The sequence below is a fragment of the Megachile rotundata genome, chromosome 15 (genome assembly GCF_050947335.1).
Source record: "Megachile rotundata isolate GNS110a chromosome 15, iyMegRotu1, whole genome shotgun sequence".
NCBI classification, from domain to species: Eukaryota; Metazoa; Arthropoda; class Insecta; order Hymenoptera; family Megachilidae; genus Megachile; species Megachile rotundata.
In genome coordinates, this window is record NC_134997.1 from 13,913,555 (window position 1) to 13,934,611 (window position 21,057).

Here is a 21,057-nt window from a genome sequence, read left to right on the forward strand (position 1 = left end):
CAGTCGAAAGAAGGATATCGATATTAAAAGAGGGATGACATCATGCTCTTAGAGTCATCAGCGAATTGTCGATAAATTTCCAATTTAAAAATTCTAATTATCAATTCTCGATTCTTTTTAATATACCTCGCAAATGATTCTCGTCATTTCAACAATCGCGTAGATTAATTTTCCACAAAGAATCATGTTTCGTTCTAAATGCTTACACCATATGCCGGTATCATTGTATTTAACAAAACCGTTTCCTCGTTCATAGCGTTATCTCGAATCGTATGAAAAGCTTCTTATCAGCTCTTTATTTTGATGAGTACCCAGCGCACGCGATCAAACAAATCTAAACGCGTTAGTCGGTGTAACGATTTATCAAGTGAGAAAAGGCAGTTTGATAAAACGATGTTTCATTTAAAATTTCATATTTATAGCCAGATCCAAGCCCTCGAACCGACTTAATACTTCACGTATTTTGTAAATATTCGTAGAATTAATATCGATCAAAATTAAATGGCCAAACAAATAACAGCTCGGTTTACGGTTTTTCCGTTTTTTATTTTTTAAGAGAATTTTGTACGGATGCGATTCGACACGAGAGCGTTAGAATCGATGGCCACGAAAAATACAAACAATTTTTCGAATTCTCAAATATTTTAAAGCGTAAAAAAGTTTCACTCGCTATAACCACCTATAACACAATTTTTTGATTCGAACCAGGTAGATATTTTGATTTTTAAATTCGTGAAATAATTTCAGACGAGAGAAACATGGTATTGTTCGCGTCAAATCGAGACACTTGTTTTTCGTGATCCACCCTCGCGGTGCAATTTACTCTGCGAAGTATGAGCGAGCTCCGCGAAGCTACAAAAGTAAATTCCATTAAGGCAGGCAACGGGGTACTTTCCTTTAATGTCGTTAGCAGAAAAGAGCGGGAGGTTTTCTGTGGGACCATACGAGGATCAGAGTAAGAAGCGAACCACACCAAATCAACGAGCAAGATTCATGAAACTACTAAATATATTTTATCTTTGTTCTAATACCTTAAAAACGTATCGATCTAGATTAAAAATAAATAATGGACCGAGATAATCGTTGAACTAATCGATAAAACAACATCTTTATCGGAGGACGTTAAATCAACGCGGTACATAACATAACCTAAATCTCATTTTTCAGGGATCATGAATATTCGATTGGGCCGAACGCGCAAAAATCGATACACGCACTCGATAGGCGAACGTGAGCGGGAATAAATATATGCCCGATCGCGTGTACACAAATTTTAATTATGAATCGCCAATTGAATTCCGGCGAACGGGAGCAAGCGCATGCACGCGGATGAATTATCGGCTAATTTCCTTTGCCGTTGAAAGATCATAAAATTTATCCAACCTATCGTTTTTGTGGTGTGCGAGGCGTGTGCGTACATGTATCGTGCACGGCAGGTAGCTTTACGCGATAACTGGAAGTGCGCTTAGCGTCGCGATCATTATTTGAAGTATATTTTCAAAGGCGTGCACCACTATTGTTAGTGAAGCACCTGTCCCGCTCGGTTCGTTGAATTTGACTCGTGCTGTACGTGTTGGGCGTGCGCGCGCATCATGTCACGCGTATCAACACGAACACGGCCGAAGTTGCACGAAGCGGGGAAGAGACAGAAAGAGAAAGAGAGAGAGGCATGTAAACACACCGAGTGTATGTATACGCGATATTATACGTATGCACGGCGGATTACCGAGCAAATTAATGAAAGGAAAAGAAGAAGAAGAAAAATAAAGATACACGTAATGTACATACATATAATGGAAAATAATAAGATAAGAAATTATATGTACGTGTTCCGCCTCTCGAATAGTTTTCCGTTTAGATTCTCGTGTATCAAAACCACTTAGAACGTATTCCCGAACATGTGTGCGAAACAAATTATAATTACAAATGTAAAACAGGAATTCGCAATTTTCTAGGCGAGGTAAAATTATAATGCGAAATATATGATACGAAAAAGAATGGCAAAGGAGAACTTGTGTGCGTGACGAATTCAAATATTATTTAGATGTAGAAAAAAAAGAGAGAACAGAGGGGACGAAAACTTGGCCATAACTGGCTACGAAATTTATTAAGGACTCGTAACGAGAAAAGAAACAACGCTCGGTGAATCACGAGATAATTATCTTACGAGCACGAACAGTATTTTTATCGGTGCTATATTTGCGTTCGTGGCGGTGGTTCGCGAATAGAGAATCAAGAACAACGACTAACGAATATTATATTACATAAATCTCAGCGAGAAAATGATTGGTCGTGAGAAAGGTTTTTACGTGTTGTATATACGGGCCTGGGCGAACGCTACGAAGTTATCGACGACGTGAATTACGGTTCGTGCACTAAATTCCGAGTTTAATCTCTTTAGAGATGTCATACGTTTGTGTAATATTGAAATCCTTAAACGTAAATACTGCTATGTCAGGCAAATGATGCAATTCTCTCGATGGCAAAAATGGCTCGCTTATTCGAAACAATTTTAATGCAATTTCACGAATAGATCCACCATTCTCGAGTGGCAAAAAATCGTAGAAAGATAATGCGTTTATATTACATACATATATTTAAGCAGATATTGAACGGCTTTGCAATACGAAACGAACCGCGTTGGAAATTACAGTCAAGGTAAAACAAATGTTTTGTTATTTTTTACAACTTCTGAATCGCGCGCACACACACACACACGCTCAAACGTAATAATATAGGTGTACTTGTTTGCCACAAGGACGGAGCATTATTTTAATCGCGATTCACGTATTATTTAATCGTACGCGCGGAATTAATAAATAGAACTGACGTTATATCGTTTATAAAAAGTTTTCGTTCCACCCTTTAATTAAATCGTTCGATTATTTGAAACGTGTATCATGAATTTCGGTGAATTATTTAATTATTTTCGTTCGCTCGTTTATTCAAATTTAATTAATAAATTGTAATATTTGATTAAACGCGAATTGTTCGAATACACTAAATTAAATTTGAATTCGTTCGAAATTAAATAAAACGTGTTTAATATTCATCGTCATTTACCGATCTATATTTTACGATTCTACAATTGATAATATTCTCCTAAAACGTTACGTTCAGTTTATAAGCAGGGCGTTCAATATTGTATAATAACATGATTTTACCGTAGCTCACTTATACTCCAAATAGCATCGTGTCGTGTAAATATATAATTTTATTACGTCATAGACGGTCGAGTATAGGTCGCAAGGGGATGGAAATTTTCGTTGGCGCACTGATTATTATTGCATCTACCAGTAACATTTCTTACAGTTTGTATTTTTCGTTTCAGCAAACGAGTAGAGAGAGAGAGAGAGAAAGAGAGAGCAAAAAAAAAGAAATAAAAATTTCTACGGACGCTAAATAGCTCGTCAGAAAAAAAGCACACTTTATTCGCGAAAGCCAGAGAGAATATTTTAAGTTACTATATACGGAGGACAAAAGCGACGAAAACTGCAAAAGTTTACTTGTTACGAGAAAAAGATAATAGAGAACGCTTTGCGTGTATTATGTACTTAGCTGAGTTATGATAACAAAAATAACATTCACCGCTTCGGCACTGATACAATATAATTACCAACCGTGACTCGCGACCCTACATTATCGATTTAGTTCTCAAATGTATACTTTCAATTCGTTTGCTAGCAAAGATAGCGAGAACGAATGAATACCAGAGAGAAAGAGAGAGAACGCGAGTGGGTGGAGTGGTGGAGAAAATAAAAAGAGAGAACACGCGAGATACGTGAAAATAACAAAAAACAGATATTGCCGGAAAATCAGTAATTGAATCATCGAAACATACGGGTTAATTGTTACTCTGTTTTGTGTAGTAAATAAATAACGTCAATTGAATTGGTTTCGTCGTATAAACAAAAGAGAAGAAGCGAAAAAATTCGATAATAAAAATTGTCGTAAAGCCTTTCATCCGATTGTACATACTTTCCACGAAGTACACTAAATATATTTTTCTCGCACAGTCAAACGCACACGTTGTTAAAATTTCCTTTAAACAAGCGACGCTCTATTTATCTGCCGGTGTACCATAATATTTCATCCTAATAATAACGGACGTACTTATCGATTCGACTCTCAAACATGTGCACGAATAGTGCTGTTGTTTTCTCTTTAACCCTCGTTTCGTATTTCAACTAGAATAATTAAAAAAATAAAACGAAAAATCGAAAGAGAAAATATTTGATAGAAAAAAAAATACGAAAGAGAAAGAATTCGGGAAAAATGTAATTTCTCATTAAATCGTTGTTAGGACAATGCGAGTCGAGGTGGCTGTGTTAAATCGGGTTAAGGCACATCTATAAATACCTCACTAACTGAGAATGAGAGAACACGAAAGAGGGAAAGAGAGAGAAAGGCACAAAGTGTACTAACAGAATGAGCGAGAAAGATAGAAAGAATAAGCGAGATAAAGAGAAAGAGAGAGAGAGAAAGAGAAGGATCGACTGACTGAGATATGTAAACGGAGAGAAAAAGTAAGCAAGCATACGAACGAGCGAGAGAGAAAAAGAACGAAGAGTAGGGTAGAAGTTGGGGGAGTAGGAGTAGATGGGGGGAGGGGGCAAGAAACGTGCGAGAGAGATAAAAGCCGAATCACAAAGTTGACAGAGAGAAATGAAAATGAAACAGAGAAAGACGACGCGATTGATAACGTAGGAGAAGGGAGAAGTAATCAGTCCGTCTAATAGTGTGGCACATCGAAGATACACACAATTGCATTCGTTGCCAGATGTCTAACTACACGATCATCTCCCCACCATTGACTACCCCTTCCCCCACTCATCACCACGCTGTCACTTCTGCATTACGGACGAGAGCGAGAACCCACGTCGGGTGAATTCGACAGCGAACGGGTAAAGAAAAAAGAACGGAGTCGCGCGGAATCCGTACACTGACCGGCACGTATAACTTTTTCAATTATTCCACACATTAATATGGTATAACAATTAACTCACCTCTATCTTTTCCATTTCTTTGCTGCACAACTGTCACTCACTATTCCCACAGTCATCTAGGATCCTTTGGCACACACACACTGACGGCACATAGCGCGATATATCACGAGCTACACAAACGCGGTGTGCGTGTATCGAAACGATATACGTTTGACGCGCGCGGACCAGCGACTCACGGTGCGGCGCACGCCGCTGTCCCATCAAGACTACTTTGTATTTACTCTAATTATGTGACGTCACGGATACACTGCTCGCCCCACCACGCGCTGCCGGAGGCGCCCGAGTGACGGCGAGCGTGCTCGAGCGACGCCGAGGCACAGCGAGGTACGCGCATGGCGCAGCTTCCAGTCACCCAGTCACCTGTCGTCTCTTATCGTTCTCGTAGTTCCACTCGGTACTAGTGCTGTCCATGCTGGACCGTTGCCGATCTTCTCTAAGGTGTTACGTACTTCTTTTCCTACGGTTTGTTGTGTATTTTATTACGTAGTTACGCATTGTACGAGCCAATTCGTCGGATTTATTACTGGTTCGTCACGAACGGTGCGAACAAACGACTACGCGACAAATTTTTGTGCTCTAACCTTATACTCGACGATGTTTCGTTTCTGTGCGGTCGACGAATCGTTTGCGTTAATAAATAACGAGCTGTGTTTGTGCGTTTTCGTCGAAAATTTACGGTTCGCTGTAAACCGTTGATCGTACCGATATTGCCCAGTTCGACGGTAGTGATAAAACATGAATAGTTTTGTGTACACTGACAGTTTTTGACAATTAAACACACGATAATGAAGATGCATTGTTTTTTACGATTGTTGTATCGCTGTCATAAAATAATATGCGCTTGCAGCGATCAAGAGACAACGTGGCTGAAACGTTATCGTACATCGATTGCGCTTTACGAATACCTTTAGTCTTTGTGTTCAACGTAAGTGTAGTTTATTTTATTAACCGATTATATTTTGTACAGTGTTTTGCCGGATGGTATCGAGCGAAATGTCATCGGTAACTCCGAATCGTAGAAATATACTTTCTTGAACGTGAACTAAAATGTGGACAATGTACACGAACAAATGAATTTGTAATTGGCTATTTGAATAATTCACTGACCGACAACGAAACGAAAACAATCATTCGGTTATCGGTCGATGTACACTAAGAAGCGTGTCGATAGGGGAGAGTGTACAATAAATGACACAATCGTTGAAAAATCATTTGTTTGTTCCATTTATTACCCAAAGCTCTTTTCCAATTTCCAGTTGTCACAAAACTAGCGTTTCTCACGCTGCGATTATTCGCCTTTATCAAACATACAAATCAACGCCATCGACGTTTCATAGGTTAACTTTCCGTTTTCTCGCTCTTTACAATCAAATAGACTTGCGATCAGTTTTGTATTCGTGACACAATTCTTATTTTCCATTTATTTATTATTGTTTTAATTTGTGTAACTTTCATATGTCGCACGACAGAGGTTTAAGTGTTGCTCCAGACAAAGAGTTTGTTGTAGCGGAAGGCAACGTGCACGAGGAAATAGGAAGGATATATGTATATATTATATATACGTATATTATATATATTTACAATAATTGTAGAAGTGTGCTGTTTAGATGTCAACAGACGGATTTTAGGCCTATTTCGCGAGACATTGACTTGCGTTGCGCTAGAATTAGCAAACTAGATGCGGGATCGATATAAATTTAATGGTACTTCGTTGTTGCTTCTTTTTTTCAACACTTGTTTCGTTTGAACATTTTTTTTTCAATCACGATCCCTTGCAAGAGTTTAATAGAAAGTTCAGATAACGTGTCGAATGAAAGTCGCAAACGGTTGTCGATTACGTTTTAGGTTAGAATCGAACAAATCCTTCGATCAAAGAAAAGACTTAATTTTTTCTTTCGCGAGCGCGAGTCGGTGTTAAATATAAAATAAAACAACAAAAATAAGCTACCAAATATTTGTTTCTATTATTTTAAAATATTATATTTGTAACAAAGAATATATAATTGCTTAACAGGTTGTTTTTAGTCATCGTTTTGGGTACGCGCATCGAATTGACGTTGTAAACAGATGTTAGAAACTGAAAGCAAGATAAGACTTTATAATTAACGTATTGAAAGCTATCCAACGGAATTAAATGTCGCGTGGTCATTACGAGAAATCGTTTTGTGCGAGTAACGCACTCGTCACGGATCGTTAAATGCGCATTAACACCAGAACGATCGGTATTTATGGAACTCGCATTACCTACAGAACGTTCAAGCTCTTATTAGACAGATAAACTCGCAAAATTAATAGAAATATGAGATACTCGCATTACAAATCGACGATTTCGAAATATAGGAAATAAACATGCGCTATTTTTATCCCGATTATATCGCGTCTCACTTTCCACGTTTCGAAATCGGTTACTCGGTATGCGACTACCTTATAAAAAACATAAAAGAAAGATTTTAATATTTGCTTAGCGGTTTCTCTGTCGTTTCTCTTCCGCACAAGTAAAATTGTATCGATGTTCTAGCGTTAATCGTTGACGACGTGACGCAGAAGGTGACGCTTGTAATTGACATGGTGAGATAGAATCGAAAAGTGCACCGCGTGATTGAAATAAACGATTCTGAACGTTGAAATAATTGAAATTGTAGGAACTATGATCAGTTTTTCCACCGCGTTTCGCATTCTACGACATTCGATGCACTTTTCGATTCGCTGGGTCGATTAAGAGATTCTCGTAATGACCGTTCTGTTTAGTCATTAACCGTACTCGCGAATTCCATTCTAACTTGTGCATAATAGAAGAAAGTGTACGAAATAATAATGGGAATACTCAGGTTAGGTCGCTGTTGCGGAATAGCAAAAATTATCGATTTAAAGCGATTCAGGACATTACGTAGATTTTCCGAACGATTAAACCGTCTAATCGTTTTCTCGTACAGGTCTTTTATAAATCAATCGTTTGAAGTGTTCTGTAAAGTACAACCTTATTCTTTTACTTGGGAACGAGGTCGAGGTGACGCGTGCGATTAATTTGTATTTTAAAATACTTTATGCTCAGAGGACGATTTTGGTATTGTACTTTCAATTTTGAAATTCCTAATGGATCAATTTTCTTTTTAAAAAAGACCGATGCCTATAACACCGTGACCAACATTTTTTGAATAATCTCGAAAAGAACAATGTCTGTTCAATGAAAACAACGAGCTAATTCTATTATATATGCCTATAGGCCACAACGATGGTTCTTGCTAAGCGTATACAGAGCGTTTCAAAGAAAACGTCACGAGACTTATACTTTCCATGAGAAAATAAATTGAGAAGTCCTTCACCATTTTGGGGCCTTCCCAAGATCTACGTAAAATGGCGTGTCGGAAGTCGAACCCTTAATTTTCGGATTAAAAAATGGTAAACTGGATTCTTGGAAACATCTCGTGTATCCGCTCATAGCATTCTAAGGATTAAGAATTACAAATGTAGGTTGTTGCATATCGAACGCAATTATTTTCGTTTAGTTTTCATCGAATTTCGAGTGGTATTTTTATATCACACGATCGTGTAAGAGTTCTTTGGAAATTGGTCATTATTTACTATCAGTGGCCACCAGCTATTAAGAACATTAACGAAATGGTCATTTTCACGAAACATTAAGCTTCAAATTGATATGCTGTAAGTGCCGTTTTGCAACACGTCCATGTCATCGGTTCATAAGAGACTTTCTCCGTTTCGAAATCGAGTATTCGGTACGTAACAACCTAATGTCATCAATTTTTCACGTTATTCTTGCCAATATCGTTGGTCCTCCAAGTATCGGTTACAACGAACACGAAACGATAAATTTTGTACGATACGCTAAGCACGTCGGTGGCAAAACATCAATGGAATTGAAGGAGCATTTTAGGTGTATCCCATCAACGACAACCAATTCTTACCTAAGATCTAAGCTTGGTACCGCGACCAGAGCGTAAGTGGAATGGGGAAAATATCACAGCTGGCCCCCGGAAACGTCGAAAATCCAAAATAAACGAGGATCTTTGAGGGCCTTTGAGGAATCGCCCGGACGTCCCAGCTTCGACCATATTTTTACTCTTTTCTCAAAAATCTCTGTTCTCCTGGTTACGCGTTACCCGGCTCTAATATCGGTCTCGATTTAATTCTCGTCCTATGAAACGTAGAAAAAATGATACAAATAGTGTTAACTACGTACATACTTAGACACTAGAGATGGTTCTCGTTCGGTAAGCGTAGCCGGGCTGACCAGGCTTCCTTTTGCGCGGTATATTTCCATATTATACAACGTATATTTTGTAACTAATTGTAATATTAATTATATGATAGTCGCTATTCATAATTTTATTATCATTGGCTCGCACGCTACACCAATTTCTGCGTCGGTGCGTATCGATCGAACAATTCTTGCGAAACTCTATGCGTAAAAATACATGAAATTTCGAAAGTGGACAAAATTTTTGATTATTTAAATATATATATATATATAGATCTTATCGAAGATACAATTAAATATACAAGGTGTTACAAAGTCAAGCGCACATTTGACATTCTATAGTAAAAGAAATGATTAATTATAATTTTAAAATCACGTATTTTGCTTGCTCCAATTCTATCACAGAGAAAAATCTTTTGTGCGCCACAAAATATTATAAATTGACGTAAGAAGTTGCACTATAAAATAATTTCATAGGAATGTGAATCGAATCACCTGCTTTATTTATAGATTATAGAACGTACAAAGTGAAGTTTAACTTTATAACACCCCATAGAATGTTCGAAAAGCTGTAGAAAAAAGTTTGTTCGAAACGAAAGCGTTATTCTCTACACCCTGTATGATCAAAACGCGTGGCTGAAATCGAAGCTGTTATCGTTATAATCGAACGTTGGCTGGAAATTGACAACTACGGGTCGAACGTCGCCGGCACAGTAATTGGCTTCTACTTGTATTAAGGAAAGCGTGTCGAGGTCGCACGAGGCTTCTGAATTTTTGCTCGAAACGCTACTTTACATAAGGAAATTATAATCACAGACTGATTCAGCGCGAAAGTTTTCTAACAGCGGTCGCGCGTTTCGTGGCTGATATTCTATCGTCGCACGCAACAGTTTGTTCCTTGTTTTTTCATCGTGATACATGTAACAAACAATTTATCGTTTGGACTCGAACGTTTTGTTACTCAAAGTCTATCGTGAATTTTGGTCGCTTAAGAAACGAATGGGACACAGGTACTCGTAATTTTAATATTCAATTTTCCTCGTGCAACAGAATACCCAATTACACGTTGATTTGTACTCGTTGCATCTCCAGGTCAATTCACCGAACGACAAGATGCTATTTTGATAAAAACACGTGTAACTTGTCGGACATTAAAATTTGTATTAATCTGCGGATAATTTTAGGTCGAAGAATCTGTTCGCTCGAAGGATTAATCTTTAATCGTTCGATAATTCAACTCGTGAAATTTTAACAAATATTTTGACTAAAGTATACGAGAAACGATTAACAAAACATTCGCGTGAATTCCGAAGAAACGTTCAATTCCAAAATCACGTATCGAGATGGATCGATTTATGCGAATGATCCAGCTCGCGTTACCGTGACAAATAGAACAATGAATTTTCCCCGAATATATGTATATACATACGTATATAACAAGAAGATACCAGACACGGTACGGATAGACTTTGAAACAATCTAACCTTGACAATTCAAAGGATACGTCTAGATGATTCCTGAGACTCACGACATTCTTCGAACAGTCTGATATGAGGAACCCGTACGTAGAATCGTGCCTCTTCGTACGCGAATCGAAGCCTCGCACGAACGCGGTGCCGTAATATATCGTTAAATTTCGTAAAATAATTTTCTCTCTTCCCTTTCACCCTTTAAGCGCGTCGCTCGAGTGCTCTTCTCCACGAAAAACCTTACTTAGGGCTTCGTCGTCGATGGACAATAAATAGAAATACTTAACAAATAGTATACTTTCAATTGGCAAGAATGGCTTCGTTAGCATAGAAAAACTATCGACAATTTTCTGAAAATAGTACAGTGTCTACTTGGGGATGTTCCAAATGATTCTTGAACAGATGCGAAATGGCTTTTAAATCGTAATATCTTGAACGTCGATAAAGTTGGTTAGCTATTTTATAGAATATAAGAGCAACGATGTATAATTCGTGCGAGGCAAATCTTTCTATCGAGATAGAACCAGTCATCGTCGATAGAACCGATTCCGCTATCGATCCTGAAGAGAAGAGCACACCCTCGAGCGACCAACGCGATGCAAATCATGGACCTTTGGTCGAATAATCCATTCGTATAATTTAATTATCCAAGTCCCCAGCATCTGTTCCTCCATCGTCTTGATTACTACCGTCATTGTTGCCAGAAGCTTCTTCGTCTTGTTGCGCAACATCAGCGGTCGTTTCCTCGATCGACAATTCTGAAATGTCTATTCTTCCCCCTTCTTCTACAACCTCGACAGTTTCGTCTATTTGATTCTCCGTTTTGTCTTCGGGTTCCTCGACGACCATTTCAGGATTCTCTTCGTCGTTCAACGATTCTATCGCCTCCTCTTTGTTGTCCGTAGTTTCCTCGTTGATGGAAATCTCTTCCTCGCTTCTCAACGCGTCCACCACTTTCTGTTCGATCGTCAGTTGTCTGACAGCGTTCTCCAGGTTCTCTCTCATGATACGGTTCGTTTCGGTTTCATCCTCCTGCCATGTGGAGGGCATAAACGTCATTCGGACTATTTGATAGAGCCTTCTGAAGCCCAGCTTCTTGTACAGGCTCTGACTAGCTTCGTTCTCCGGACGAATTACCACGAAAGGCTGGTAACCTTTCTCGACGACCCGTTTCGTCAGGTACCTACGATTTTTTCATTATATAACATCGTCCCCTTGATATACTATCGATATTCCTTTTTACACTCGAGTGCGATTTAGCCTTCTCTCGGTTAAGGGTAAGCAGAGGGGTAGGAACGATATTGGCCTTTAAACAAGGACTACAAATTCTGCTATTTGACTAGCATCGATCCCTAGCATCGACCGTCACCTAACTCGCAAATAACAACGAATAAGACGATTGACACTCCTTCCCCTGTGCTCCTTAATTAAACGGCTATTCCCATACGGTACGAAAAATCTGTTTTACCTTGCTAATTTCGTTCCGTATCCCTTTCTTCGATACTCTGGCTTAGTCTGCATAGAAAACATCGCTCCGTAATAAGACTGGACCATCCAAGCAGCTAGACGACCCTTCGCAAACACACCAGCCGCTGGAAGAGTCCTGATCAACCGTAGGAAGACCTCGTGACACTCCATATCGTTCGCAGGATACAGCTCGTAGATGCCCTCGGCGTGTTCGGCCTTCAGGGGTTGAACTCGAACATCAGGGTCAGCTTCTTCGTCCAGTTCCTCGACGTCGTTGAGGCTCTCCTCGTCCGCGCACACGTAAACGTCGCCGACAACCGTGTCGATGGTTCCTGTACCTTCGTAGAGACGCGTCAACTCCTCGGCGATGTCGAAGTGAACGAAGTTAATATAAAGAGGCTTCGTCCAGTCGATCAAAATATCCTCCTCCCTTAGCAGCTTGAGCAGCTCCAGTCGATCGTTCGGGCAAAACACGCCCACGCTCTCGAAGAGCAGACCGTGTGGCTGAAAATCGACGCAACGGTTATCTCAGCAAGCTAATTGATTAGACCGATGCTGGAAAAGGAAGGTCACGTTCGTTTCAATTAAGCTTCAATTTATATTCGCATGTTTTGAACTTTGAAACTTGGCAAAAATAGTAAATTTTGAAGTGTCGAAGTTTTTATCTCCGGTCTGATTAATGGATCAAGTTGGAAGGACACGCAACAATTCATGTCGAACGCATAGCAGCGCGGACACGTTAATTAACTAAAGGATCACCTAAAGGTAGATTAGAAGAGTCGCGAGTTAGGTCAGTAAATGAACTGGCAAGGCTGTGAAACAAAAGATTGGATGTTAGCCAAGAAAGGATGTGGGCCAACTTTTCTGCACCCTTTCGCGATACGCCAGGAGACAAGATGAATTTACAGGAGGCACGCAAATTGTCTTCAATTTTCTCTTCCCAAATTGACCATTTACTTTCGCCTTTTAGTTTTTTATTCGTTCAATGAAACCACCAACCATCTACATTTGAATATCTTTGGAGTGTTATATTATCGTATGTCGAATTGTTGACACGAAAATAAATTCACTTTCTCACAGATTGTAAGAGAAATGTGATGTTCGTTTAAAAATTTCACCACGAATCCGTACTCGACGACACGGAATATCAGCGTTATCGATCCTTCTTTAAAAAAACGAATAGGTATTTATTTTATATACTCACAGATAGCGTCATGCCTGGAAAATGTAAACAGATAGCATCTTCGGGCCAGTTGTTAGCCACGTAGAAATGAAAGTCCCATACTCTGTCCCGCATGTAGGTCAACAACGTTTGATGGAACTATAAAACAAAGAGACATTACCATGAAAAATTGTGACAATTTACATAGAATAACATTCCTATTTGCTAGTGACATCGAGGTGGAGGGCTATTGTCTAAGATAGCTGATGGTTTCGCAAAAAAAGCAATAATGAAACATAGTCGAAACTGTTGTAATCTCACGAAAGAATTAGAAATACACGAGGTGTCGGGCTGGTTAAAAGAGAAGTTTCTTTCATTTCGCGCGTTGCCTTCGAAATGAAAGGGTAGATATTTACGAAGAAGCTGCAAGATGAAGAGAAATGTAGCCGAGGGCGACGCTCCAGACGGTGTCTCGCGAAATAACTACCACGTGCTACCACCGATGCTCTTGCATATTAAATTTTCTTTTTCATTTACCGAAAAACTGCCGTGTTTACCCAGGAAACAAGCTAAGGCTTCTTCGTTGAAACACTTCCACGGAAAGATCATTTCAAATATTTCTTACTTCGATGTTAACGATCGGTTGGATTCTTGAACGCATGGAATTTTGTCCGTAAAGAAAAGGTCGATGTCGAAGCGAAATGTATGTACTTACGTTGTTCGCGTGTTCTTCCGGAAAAAAATAAAATAGAATTGTGCTTTCGTGTCTTTTCTTGAAATATTCAAAGTCACAGATGCGTCGTCGCGTAATAAAGTGTTTCACGCGCGGCACGTGAAGTATAACCAGTCCGAAATTTACATATCTCTGGTTTGATCTCGAGAAGCGGCTAAAACGAGAAAGGCGAACGAGAAAGCCACGCGAATTGTCCGAATTTATTTGGTGTCTTTGAGACAGAAAAAAATGCCTTCGAAAGAAGATTGTTTCGACTTAAACAATTTATTTCGAAGAATAAAGTTCGGCCGCGATGTCGAGGAAGATATTCGAAGGTACCTCGTTCAATTTTGCTCCCTGTAAAAGTTAAATTAATATCAAAGTTTCTGTCAGACTTGTTCGCTCAAATTCGACTGAATGACGTTTATTAAAACTTCTCGGCCTTAGATGCTTGTCGTATTTATTTGTATGAAATAAAGGTGGTTTATTAGTTAACTCGTGGCAGAAACATCAAAGAATCACCTTCAGAAATTCTGCTTAATAGGATTGAACAAACTTGACGATAAGTTTGAAACGAGTTAGGAGTCATGCAACCTAATTTACTCGCTTCAAGATTAATAATAGAACGAACACATGTAAACGTGATAGCTTTTCTAAAATTCAAAGGTTCATTTTGGGTACGTAAGTAGCGACCTTTCTCTAATTCCTGTAGCTTGAAACCGTTCTGATGCAAATTCGAAAACCTTCACCTATTTGCCTTTATTTATACGAACAAACGGGACTATTTTCCAGCTGTACTTCAAAAGTACAAGTCCTCTTATTGTCGTATAACTTTGCAGTGTAAAAAAAAGGGGGGGAAAAGAGGTAGAAAGGACACGTATTATCTCCTGCGCATCTCCCAACCCCTCGTCGTAAACGAGAACTCAGAGAAGAAAGACACAGATTTCGTAACTGCTGTGCTAAAGCTGTTCGATCTATTGTCAAGTTCTTGCGGTCTGATTGCCGTGGCTCGTTAAGCATCGTCGCTAGAATTGTTTGACGCGCAAGAAGCATCGATTCGAATGCGGATTCGAAAATACATATGTACATAAGTACGTGCGATACCTCGTCACGTGTGGACACGACCTTGACCCTGTCTTTTTACCGGCTACACCACAGCTTTATTCCAGGATAAACGACGCGTTCGGTATGCGGCATCGTTTCGTGCCTGCCAAGCATTATGGCTCGCAACACGAGTACCAACGGGCATCGTTAAATCTTTCGAATCACGCGCAAACTGCTAACACGAAATGGAGTTGGCAAAAGGAACATGCGAGCGAAACCTGAAAACGCGTGCGATCAAACTACTGTTTGCGACCTATCGGAAATGTGTGGGAAGATAATGTGCGCGACAGAATTTATAAAGGTCCCAGAATGTTAGTTACTGGGGTATTCGGGTCTCTCGAGCGAGTCGTAAAAATAACGACAAGTTTTTCCTCTTCGTCATTTTCTTCCGGGATAGGTTTTACTCTTTGGAAAACGATAACAACTATCAAAGTAGCGCTATGGGACCTGAACATTTCAAATGTCCTAAATTACTGCTATTAGTACGTCGTAAAAAAAGTTGAGTACATCGCAGATGTTATGTCAGTGGAGATAATTTAGAAAGAAAAGATATACTATGTAGATAAGTGATCGAAGAGATTCGACAACATTCAACAATTACAACATCGAATTCCATTGGAGTGTCGCAGGAATGAATCTGTTGGTCGATATCGCAGCAAGATTACGAGATCGACGGCAAGTTATTAATCACGGAAACACGACCCTGGCCTTGACTCTGGTACACTTTACACATCGGTACCAGAACCAAGGTGGCGTGGCTGACGGTTGTAACACCGGTAGCCTCACGACGCTCGACGAGCAGGAAACAAAACTCTTTTAGATCGATAACTCGCTGGGTCGAGAGTGAAAGGCGAGAAAGAAGGAGAAATCGGGACTAGCGGAATCTGTTCCTAATTCGCAATAAGAGAATCCAAAGTTGTCTATTTGGAAGTATCGACCGTTTTTGAAAGTCCGATGGTATTTAAAAAAACTGTTTACGAGATAAATTCATGGAAAAAAGTAAATATGTCGGATGAACAATTTCATTGGCGTTAAATGAATCACGGATGAAGAGGTGGGTAACTTTCTCTCGTAAACATGTTCGACGACCGATTATTACACTCTGCCGCCAGAATATCGTTTGTATTAACAGGTGTCTGTCACGTATATACACACGTGTATTCAAGACTGCGGTGTTTCGAATTGCGTGAAAATGCTGAAATTTCATTTGTCCGATTAACGCGATAAAAAAACGAGTGATACGTGAATCCATGAAACGAATCAATTATCGTGGTATGCCGCGTTGTTATTTCTGTTAACGTTGTTACGGAATTACGCTTACGATCGGAACTTCGCCTTCATTTCCACCATAAAAAGGAAGTATAATTAAAGAACGATGTCCTGAAAGTAAATCGTTACGTTTGAATTAAGAAGTTTCCAATTATCTGTTCATAAAAATTAACGTTTCCCTTTCCGCGCAAATACAACGTAACAATCGATAACGATCGCAGCGATAAAGAGCAGACAAACAACCATGATAAAGCTGAAGCAAAGGTGTCGTTACGTATATAGAAAAGCTTCTCGCATACAGCGTGAAAATAAACGGTAACCCGTTCTCCGTGTCGGAACGACGGTGAAAGCGATAAAAAAGAAGAAAAAAATATCAGCTTTTATACACATCGTTGAGCGTGTCGTAACAAACGCGGGCGTACGCTTCGGTATCGCGTAATCGGTGCACACACATCTGATCCATTGAAACGTATCGGTAAAGGGATTACTGTTCGTTCGGGAACGTATGTTCAGAGAAACGCGAAAGTATGTTCGCGACAAAGTAAATTGCGCGGTATATACAGCACGTCCTGTAATATGTGGATGTCTCTTCGGCAATTGATTCGATGCATAAAAACAATGAAAACAGCTCGTATAAACGTATGATTTGGTTGACCTCGTTTACGAAACATAGCAAGTTTCGTGTTGTAGTAATTCTTTTGATAAACTGCCACTGCTCTTTCCGCTGGGTTTACAAATAATGTTTGACATCTTAGTGTTCTTTAAACGTTATCACAATGCTCTATGAATCAGTTCGCTTCCTCTTATGAATAACAGCGTTACGTGTCAGACTGTCGCGATTAGAGCAAAGCGTCGATTACTAGAAGCTCGAACTATCATCGTTTCGAATTGTCCGAACACCATTAATATTTGAAACCGATCCAAAACGAATGCCATAAACTTGTTTATCTGGGATAAAAAGCGTATCCGTTTCAGAATACCGCTTTTATGCGCCAGTGTACGGATGTCTAGCCATCTGTAGCCCGTATAAAAAAAGAGATCAGTAAGTTCGTTCGCGTGGATTTACGACGACGCAGCGTGCAAATATCGCGGCGAGAAGGTCGCTGCAGAAAACAGCGTGTACCAGCTGCGACCTTGACACTAACCTAGCTCAACGGCCGACCACTTAGACCGGGTTACGGCGGAAATACTGCGAAAGGATCGCTTCCTTTGCGTCGGCTTATTCCCTCGTCTTTACCGATTTTATTCCCCGGAGGACCCTCTTACGATATCCTTACGGCAACGCTAACACCGGCTTCGCGAAAGATTCCTCGATTTTGTTTTCCTACCTTCTACCATTTCTATCAATTTTTATCGCTTCTGTCGCGTCAACCTATCTTTCCAATGTACCGAATTTAGCGATAGTTTTATTCGAAGATAAAATAGATTTAGCCCCGATATGCACATAGAAGAGAAAGAAAATTCTAAGCACAACTTAAAAGTTCAGTGTTCATAAACATCGGTATAATCGCATGCCATAAAACTTAAGATGTAAGCAACTGAAAAACAGCAAACTCGGAGGGAACTTAAAAAACAAAAAGAACGTTTTCGTCGCAAACGCTTCACACTTTAAAAAGTAACTACAGACAAGCTGAATAAAAGTCACGGGGGAAAATTGCACGCACCTTTAAGGATTCAGGTAAATAGCCAGCGAGGAAATCTAAGAGTCGAGGCAACTCCTCCTCGGCGAGCAGACGAAAGTTTCGTCCTCGTTCCATCGCTTCGGGGCACTCCATGCTGAAACTAATCATCGAGATATCATTGTGTGAGTGGCACAAACTTTCAAGCCCCATAAAACACGTGACTCTACGTGTACGTTACAAAATTGCGATCCCCTTGAATTTTTAAAGAAAATACTTATTTTATTCGCATGAACATTCGTTACCTGAACAAATGAACTAAAATAATGTTCGATTGCTCTAACGTGTTTGTTGTTTCGCTAAAAATCACTTTCGCTGTAACCAGTGATGCGGACGATGCTACACTGACGAGGCTGACCGAGTACGGGCACATTCTACTTGCCACGATATGCCATAGTCAGACCTCGAGAGACCGCGAACACTCTTGTACAATACCATTTTTCTACTTTAAAGACACCACCCCGTTTGTTCACGTGCTCGTAATTCGCAAACTTCAAAACACGAGTTTGAAACTTAAAAATCCATCACAATTACAATGCACTATCTGTCAAGTATTTTTATCTACGTAATTCTACGAGCATAGTCAACAAAATCTAAGCTATCGAAGCGATCTATATTTTCCCGTCATTATCCGATAACGTTAATCTTTTGTGACGTTGAACACGACGCGTGTTTGAACATAGAGTTATAAGGAATACATTATTATGATCAGCGTAACAAGAAATGAACACCGAAAATAAGATGTCCCAGACGTTTTCTCTAGTTTCTCGCAAGTTTATTCTGGGATAAACATTTATTTCTTTCTTTGCTCGCTCTTTTATTTAGCAGTGGCGAAATATCGCCAGGTAGTTCGATAGAGAGTGTATCGAAAAAAGCGCGTTGGATAGCAACGTTGCAATCTTCGTTAGAAAGGATTAATTAATTAATCCTGTTATAGAGAGAAAACGTATACAAGCAATATCGATTAGTTGCACGTATAAAATATCAAATACAATCTTTTGACACGAGCCTTCAATATTTATAAAGGACAAAATATTTTGCGTCATTAATTATAAATATTATACTAGCTAGCATAGAAAGTATTCAAGTGACTTCGTTTCTGACAGGTTCGCAATAGGTCAGCATTGACCAGCTGCGAATTTGATCGATTCATTAAAGATAGGAAAGGAATGCCGCTAAAAATTGAAGTACATTATCATTTTACAAGAATCTGAACACCTTTATCACGAAAAAAAATCTTTAGTGCAAACTAATCTAATCTCAGAGAGAAGTAGTAGTAAAGAAAAAAACTTCCATATTTGTAGAAAGAGATTAATTTAATCCGACAATTTTCGTTGCTTAGCGATAGTGTATTCTATTATACGTAGCAATTACGGAATAACGGAAGTAACAATTACCGTTCATTAACTTATATCGCACCCTGTGCACGGTACAATGTGCATCTGACGCACACGATACACGTGCAAATTATGTGTACTATCGTTTCGAAACTAGTCAAGTGTCCGAATACTTCTGAATACTTGTACCAGTGTAAATTCATACGTGTTAGATTCACAGCATCCCGAAGCGCGTGTCGAGAATGACGATTCGTCGATGAGCAGTCATCGAGTTCGCAGCAACCGTGTGCCGTGTGTCACGCACCGGTGTCAATTATACGTCACAACAGGAAGCACTATACGACCCAAGTCGACGCGCGTCAAACAAGCCGTCGAGGGCACACCACCGCGAGAGGATCGTCTTCTAGACCTTCTAGATGGACACCTTTGCACCGATATACGTACATCGTCGTCGCGTGTCTACTTTACGCACACCACCTTCAGTTGCGTGGATTTACCTCGAAGATAGGCAAACGTTGCTCCTGTCTACCGAGTGCTTTTCCCCACTCTGTGAACATACCCCTTACGCAGATCGTGATACGATGTCGGTAATCATCGGTGAGCACGATTTCTCGAGACATAGTTGCCTGACAAGTTCGATTGTTCGTTACATACCCGAACAAGCGAGCGTATACCACGAGTAACTCGTACCAAAGCGTTGGATGTAAGCTACTGTGATTTATAAACAACAATTGGTCTTATTGAGTGGCTGTATCGTGAGAAACCGTACTTACCGACGATTACCGACGTTCCGGATGTGTTACACGGACCCACAACCTGCGCGAAGGGAATGGACACGAATTGAAGAAATCACTTGATTGACCAGAGCAAGATCTCTCGAATATTTCTGATTTACCTGAACGAACGAGCCGCGTGATCCTCGATGCTCCGACCGAGTGGAGAAACGGGAAGAAAGAAAAATTCCGCGGCGTGAAATTCGGTGAGAACGACGAAGAACAGTTGTGGGCTGTTGTCAAGGGGTAGTTTCAACGGAGGCACCCGCCCTCGCTGCCCCCTGAACCCGCACTGCCGCCCCTGAGCCACCGTTACCCTCCATGCACCCGACGCTGCCGCGGTACTCTTCGCGCAGGCTCGGCAATCTCTTCAGTCTCGTATCGCTATCTTTTCATACCTTGTACCGCATAATCCTTGCGTCAAATCAAACGTGATCCAGACGATTTAAATATTGTTAAACAAGATTCTAATCTGAGACCTTGAACGAATGACCGAGTAGAGACAATCGCGGTTATCTGGAATCGGTCGACACCGATCTATTAATAAATTGCAAAACAATTCAAATGTTTATATATGTATTTGTTAAATACTCTACGATATAAAATGTGCTGGTAGGTGACTATTAGATTTGTTAACCTAGAAGGAGGTTAACTAGACCTTGCAGGTGGAAATCGATATTTTTGCAGAGATACGAGTGAAACGTGACCGCATTTATCGAGCTATTTCTCCACACTGTTGTATCTAACAGACGGTTTCCATCCAGAAAGATGTATTGTCTCTTTCTGTTCTATTTTTGACCCTTCTTCCCTTTCGCGCAGATAATTCGCAACCTTTCTGCACACGGTGTGTTTCGATACGCTTG

At 39.9% G+C, this 21,057-nt stretch overlaps 2 protein-coding genes and 1 long non-coding RNA gene across 8 annotated transcripts in view; 1 reads left to right on the forward strand and 2 right to left on the reverse strand.

Annotated features, from left to right (window-relative positions):
- LOC100880603 (uncharacterized) overlaps positions 1-5,148 on the reverse strand; it is a 106,350-nt gene extending 101,202 nt beyond the window's left edge. For 3 of the 4 annotated variants that reach the window (XM_076540063.1, XM_076540062.1, XM_076540061.1), the window contains exon 1: positions 5,007-5,148. In XM_076540063.1, coding sequence (XP_076396178.1) covers positions 5,007-5,021 — 15 coding nt within the window. In that variant the 5' untranslated portion in view covers positions 5,022-5,148. The remainder of the gene's footprint in view (positions 1-5,006) is intronic. The other variant, XM_076540065.1, reaches the window with a different exon arrangement.
- Positions 1,346-6,217, forward strand: LOC143265834 (uncharacterized). The gene is made up of 3 exons (XR_013040588.1): positions 1,346-2,658; positions 3,332-4,988; positions 5,059-6,217. It is a non-coding gene; the product is annotated as an uncharacterized LOC143265834 (long non-coding RNA).
- On the reverse strand, positions 6,207-20,475 carry LOC100880491 (uncharacterized). Of its 3 annotated transcripts, none has more exons than XM_012285803.2 (5): positions 20,317-20,475; positions 18,070-18,187; positions 13,363-13,479; positions 12,160-12,662; positions 6,207-11,874 (listed from the first exon to the last, which is right to left on the reverse strand). In XM_012285803.2, exons 2-5 carry the CDS (start codon positions 18,178-18,180, stop codon positions 11,331-11,333), a joined length of 1,275 nt encoding a protein of 424 aa, XP_012141193.2. In that variant the 5' UTR covers positions 18,181-18,187; positions 20,317-20,475; the 3' UTR covers positions 6,207-11,330. The 3 variants fall into 3 exon arrangements, with proteins under 3 accessions (XP_012141193.2, XP_076396205.1, XP_012141194.2); XM_076540090.1 differs by lacking the exon at positions 20,317-20,475 and adding an exon at positions 19,919-19,939; XM_012285804.2 differs by lacking the exon at positions 18,070-18,187 and having other exon boundaries at positions 20,317-20,467.
- Positions 20,476-21,057: the final 582 nt, after the last annotated feature.

Coding starts and splice junctions, on each gene's coding strand:
- LOC100880491 (XM_012285803.2), bottom strand. CDS start 18,180: ATGGAGTGCCCCGAAGCGATGGAACGAGGACGAAACTTTCGTCTGCTC. Junction 13,480..18,069: donor ATTTACCTGAATCCTTAAAG/GTGCGTGCAATT, acceptor TTTGTTTTATAG/TTCCATCAAACGTTGTTGAC. Junction 12,663..13,362: donor TTCCAGGCATGACGCTATCT/GTGAGTATATAA, acceptor GTCGATTTTCAG/CCACACGGTCTGCTCTTCGA.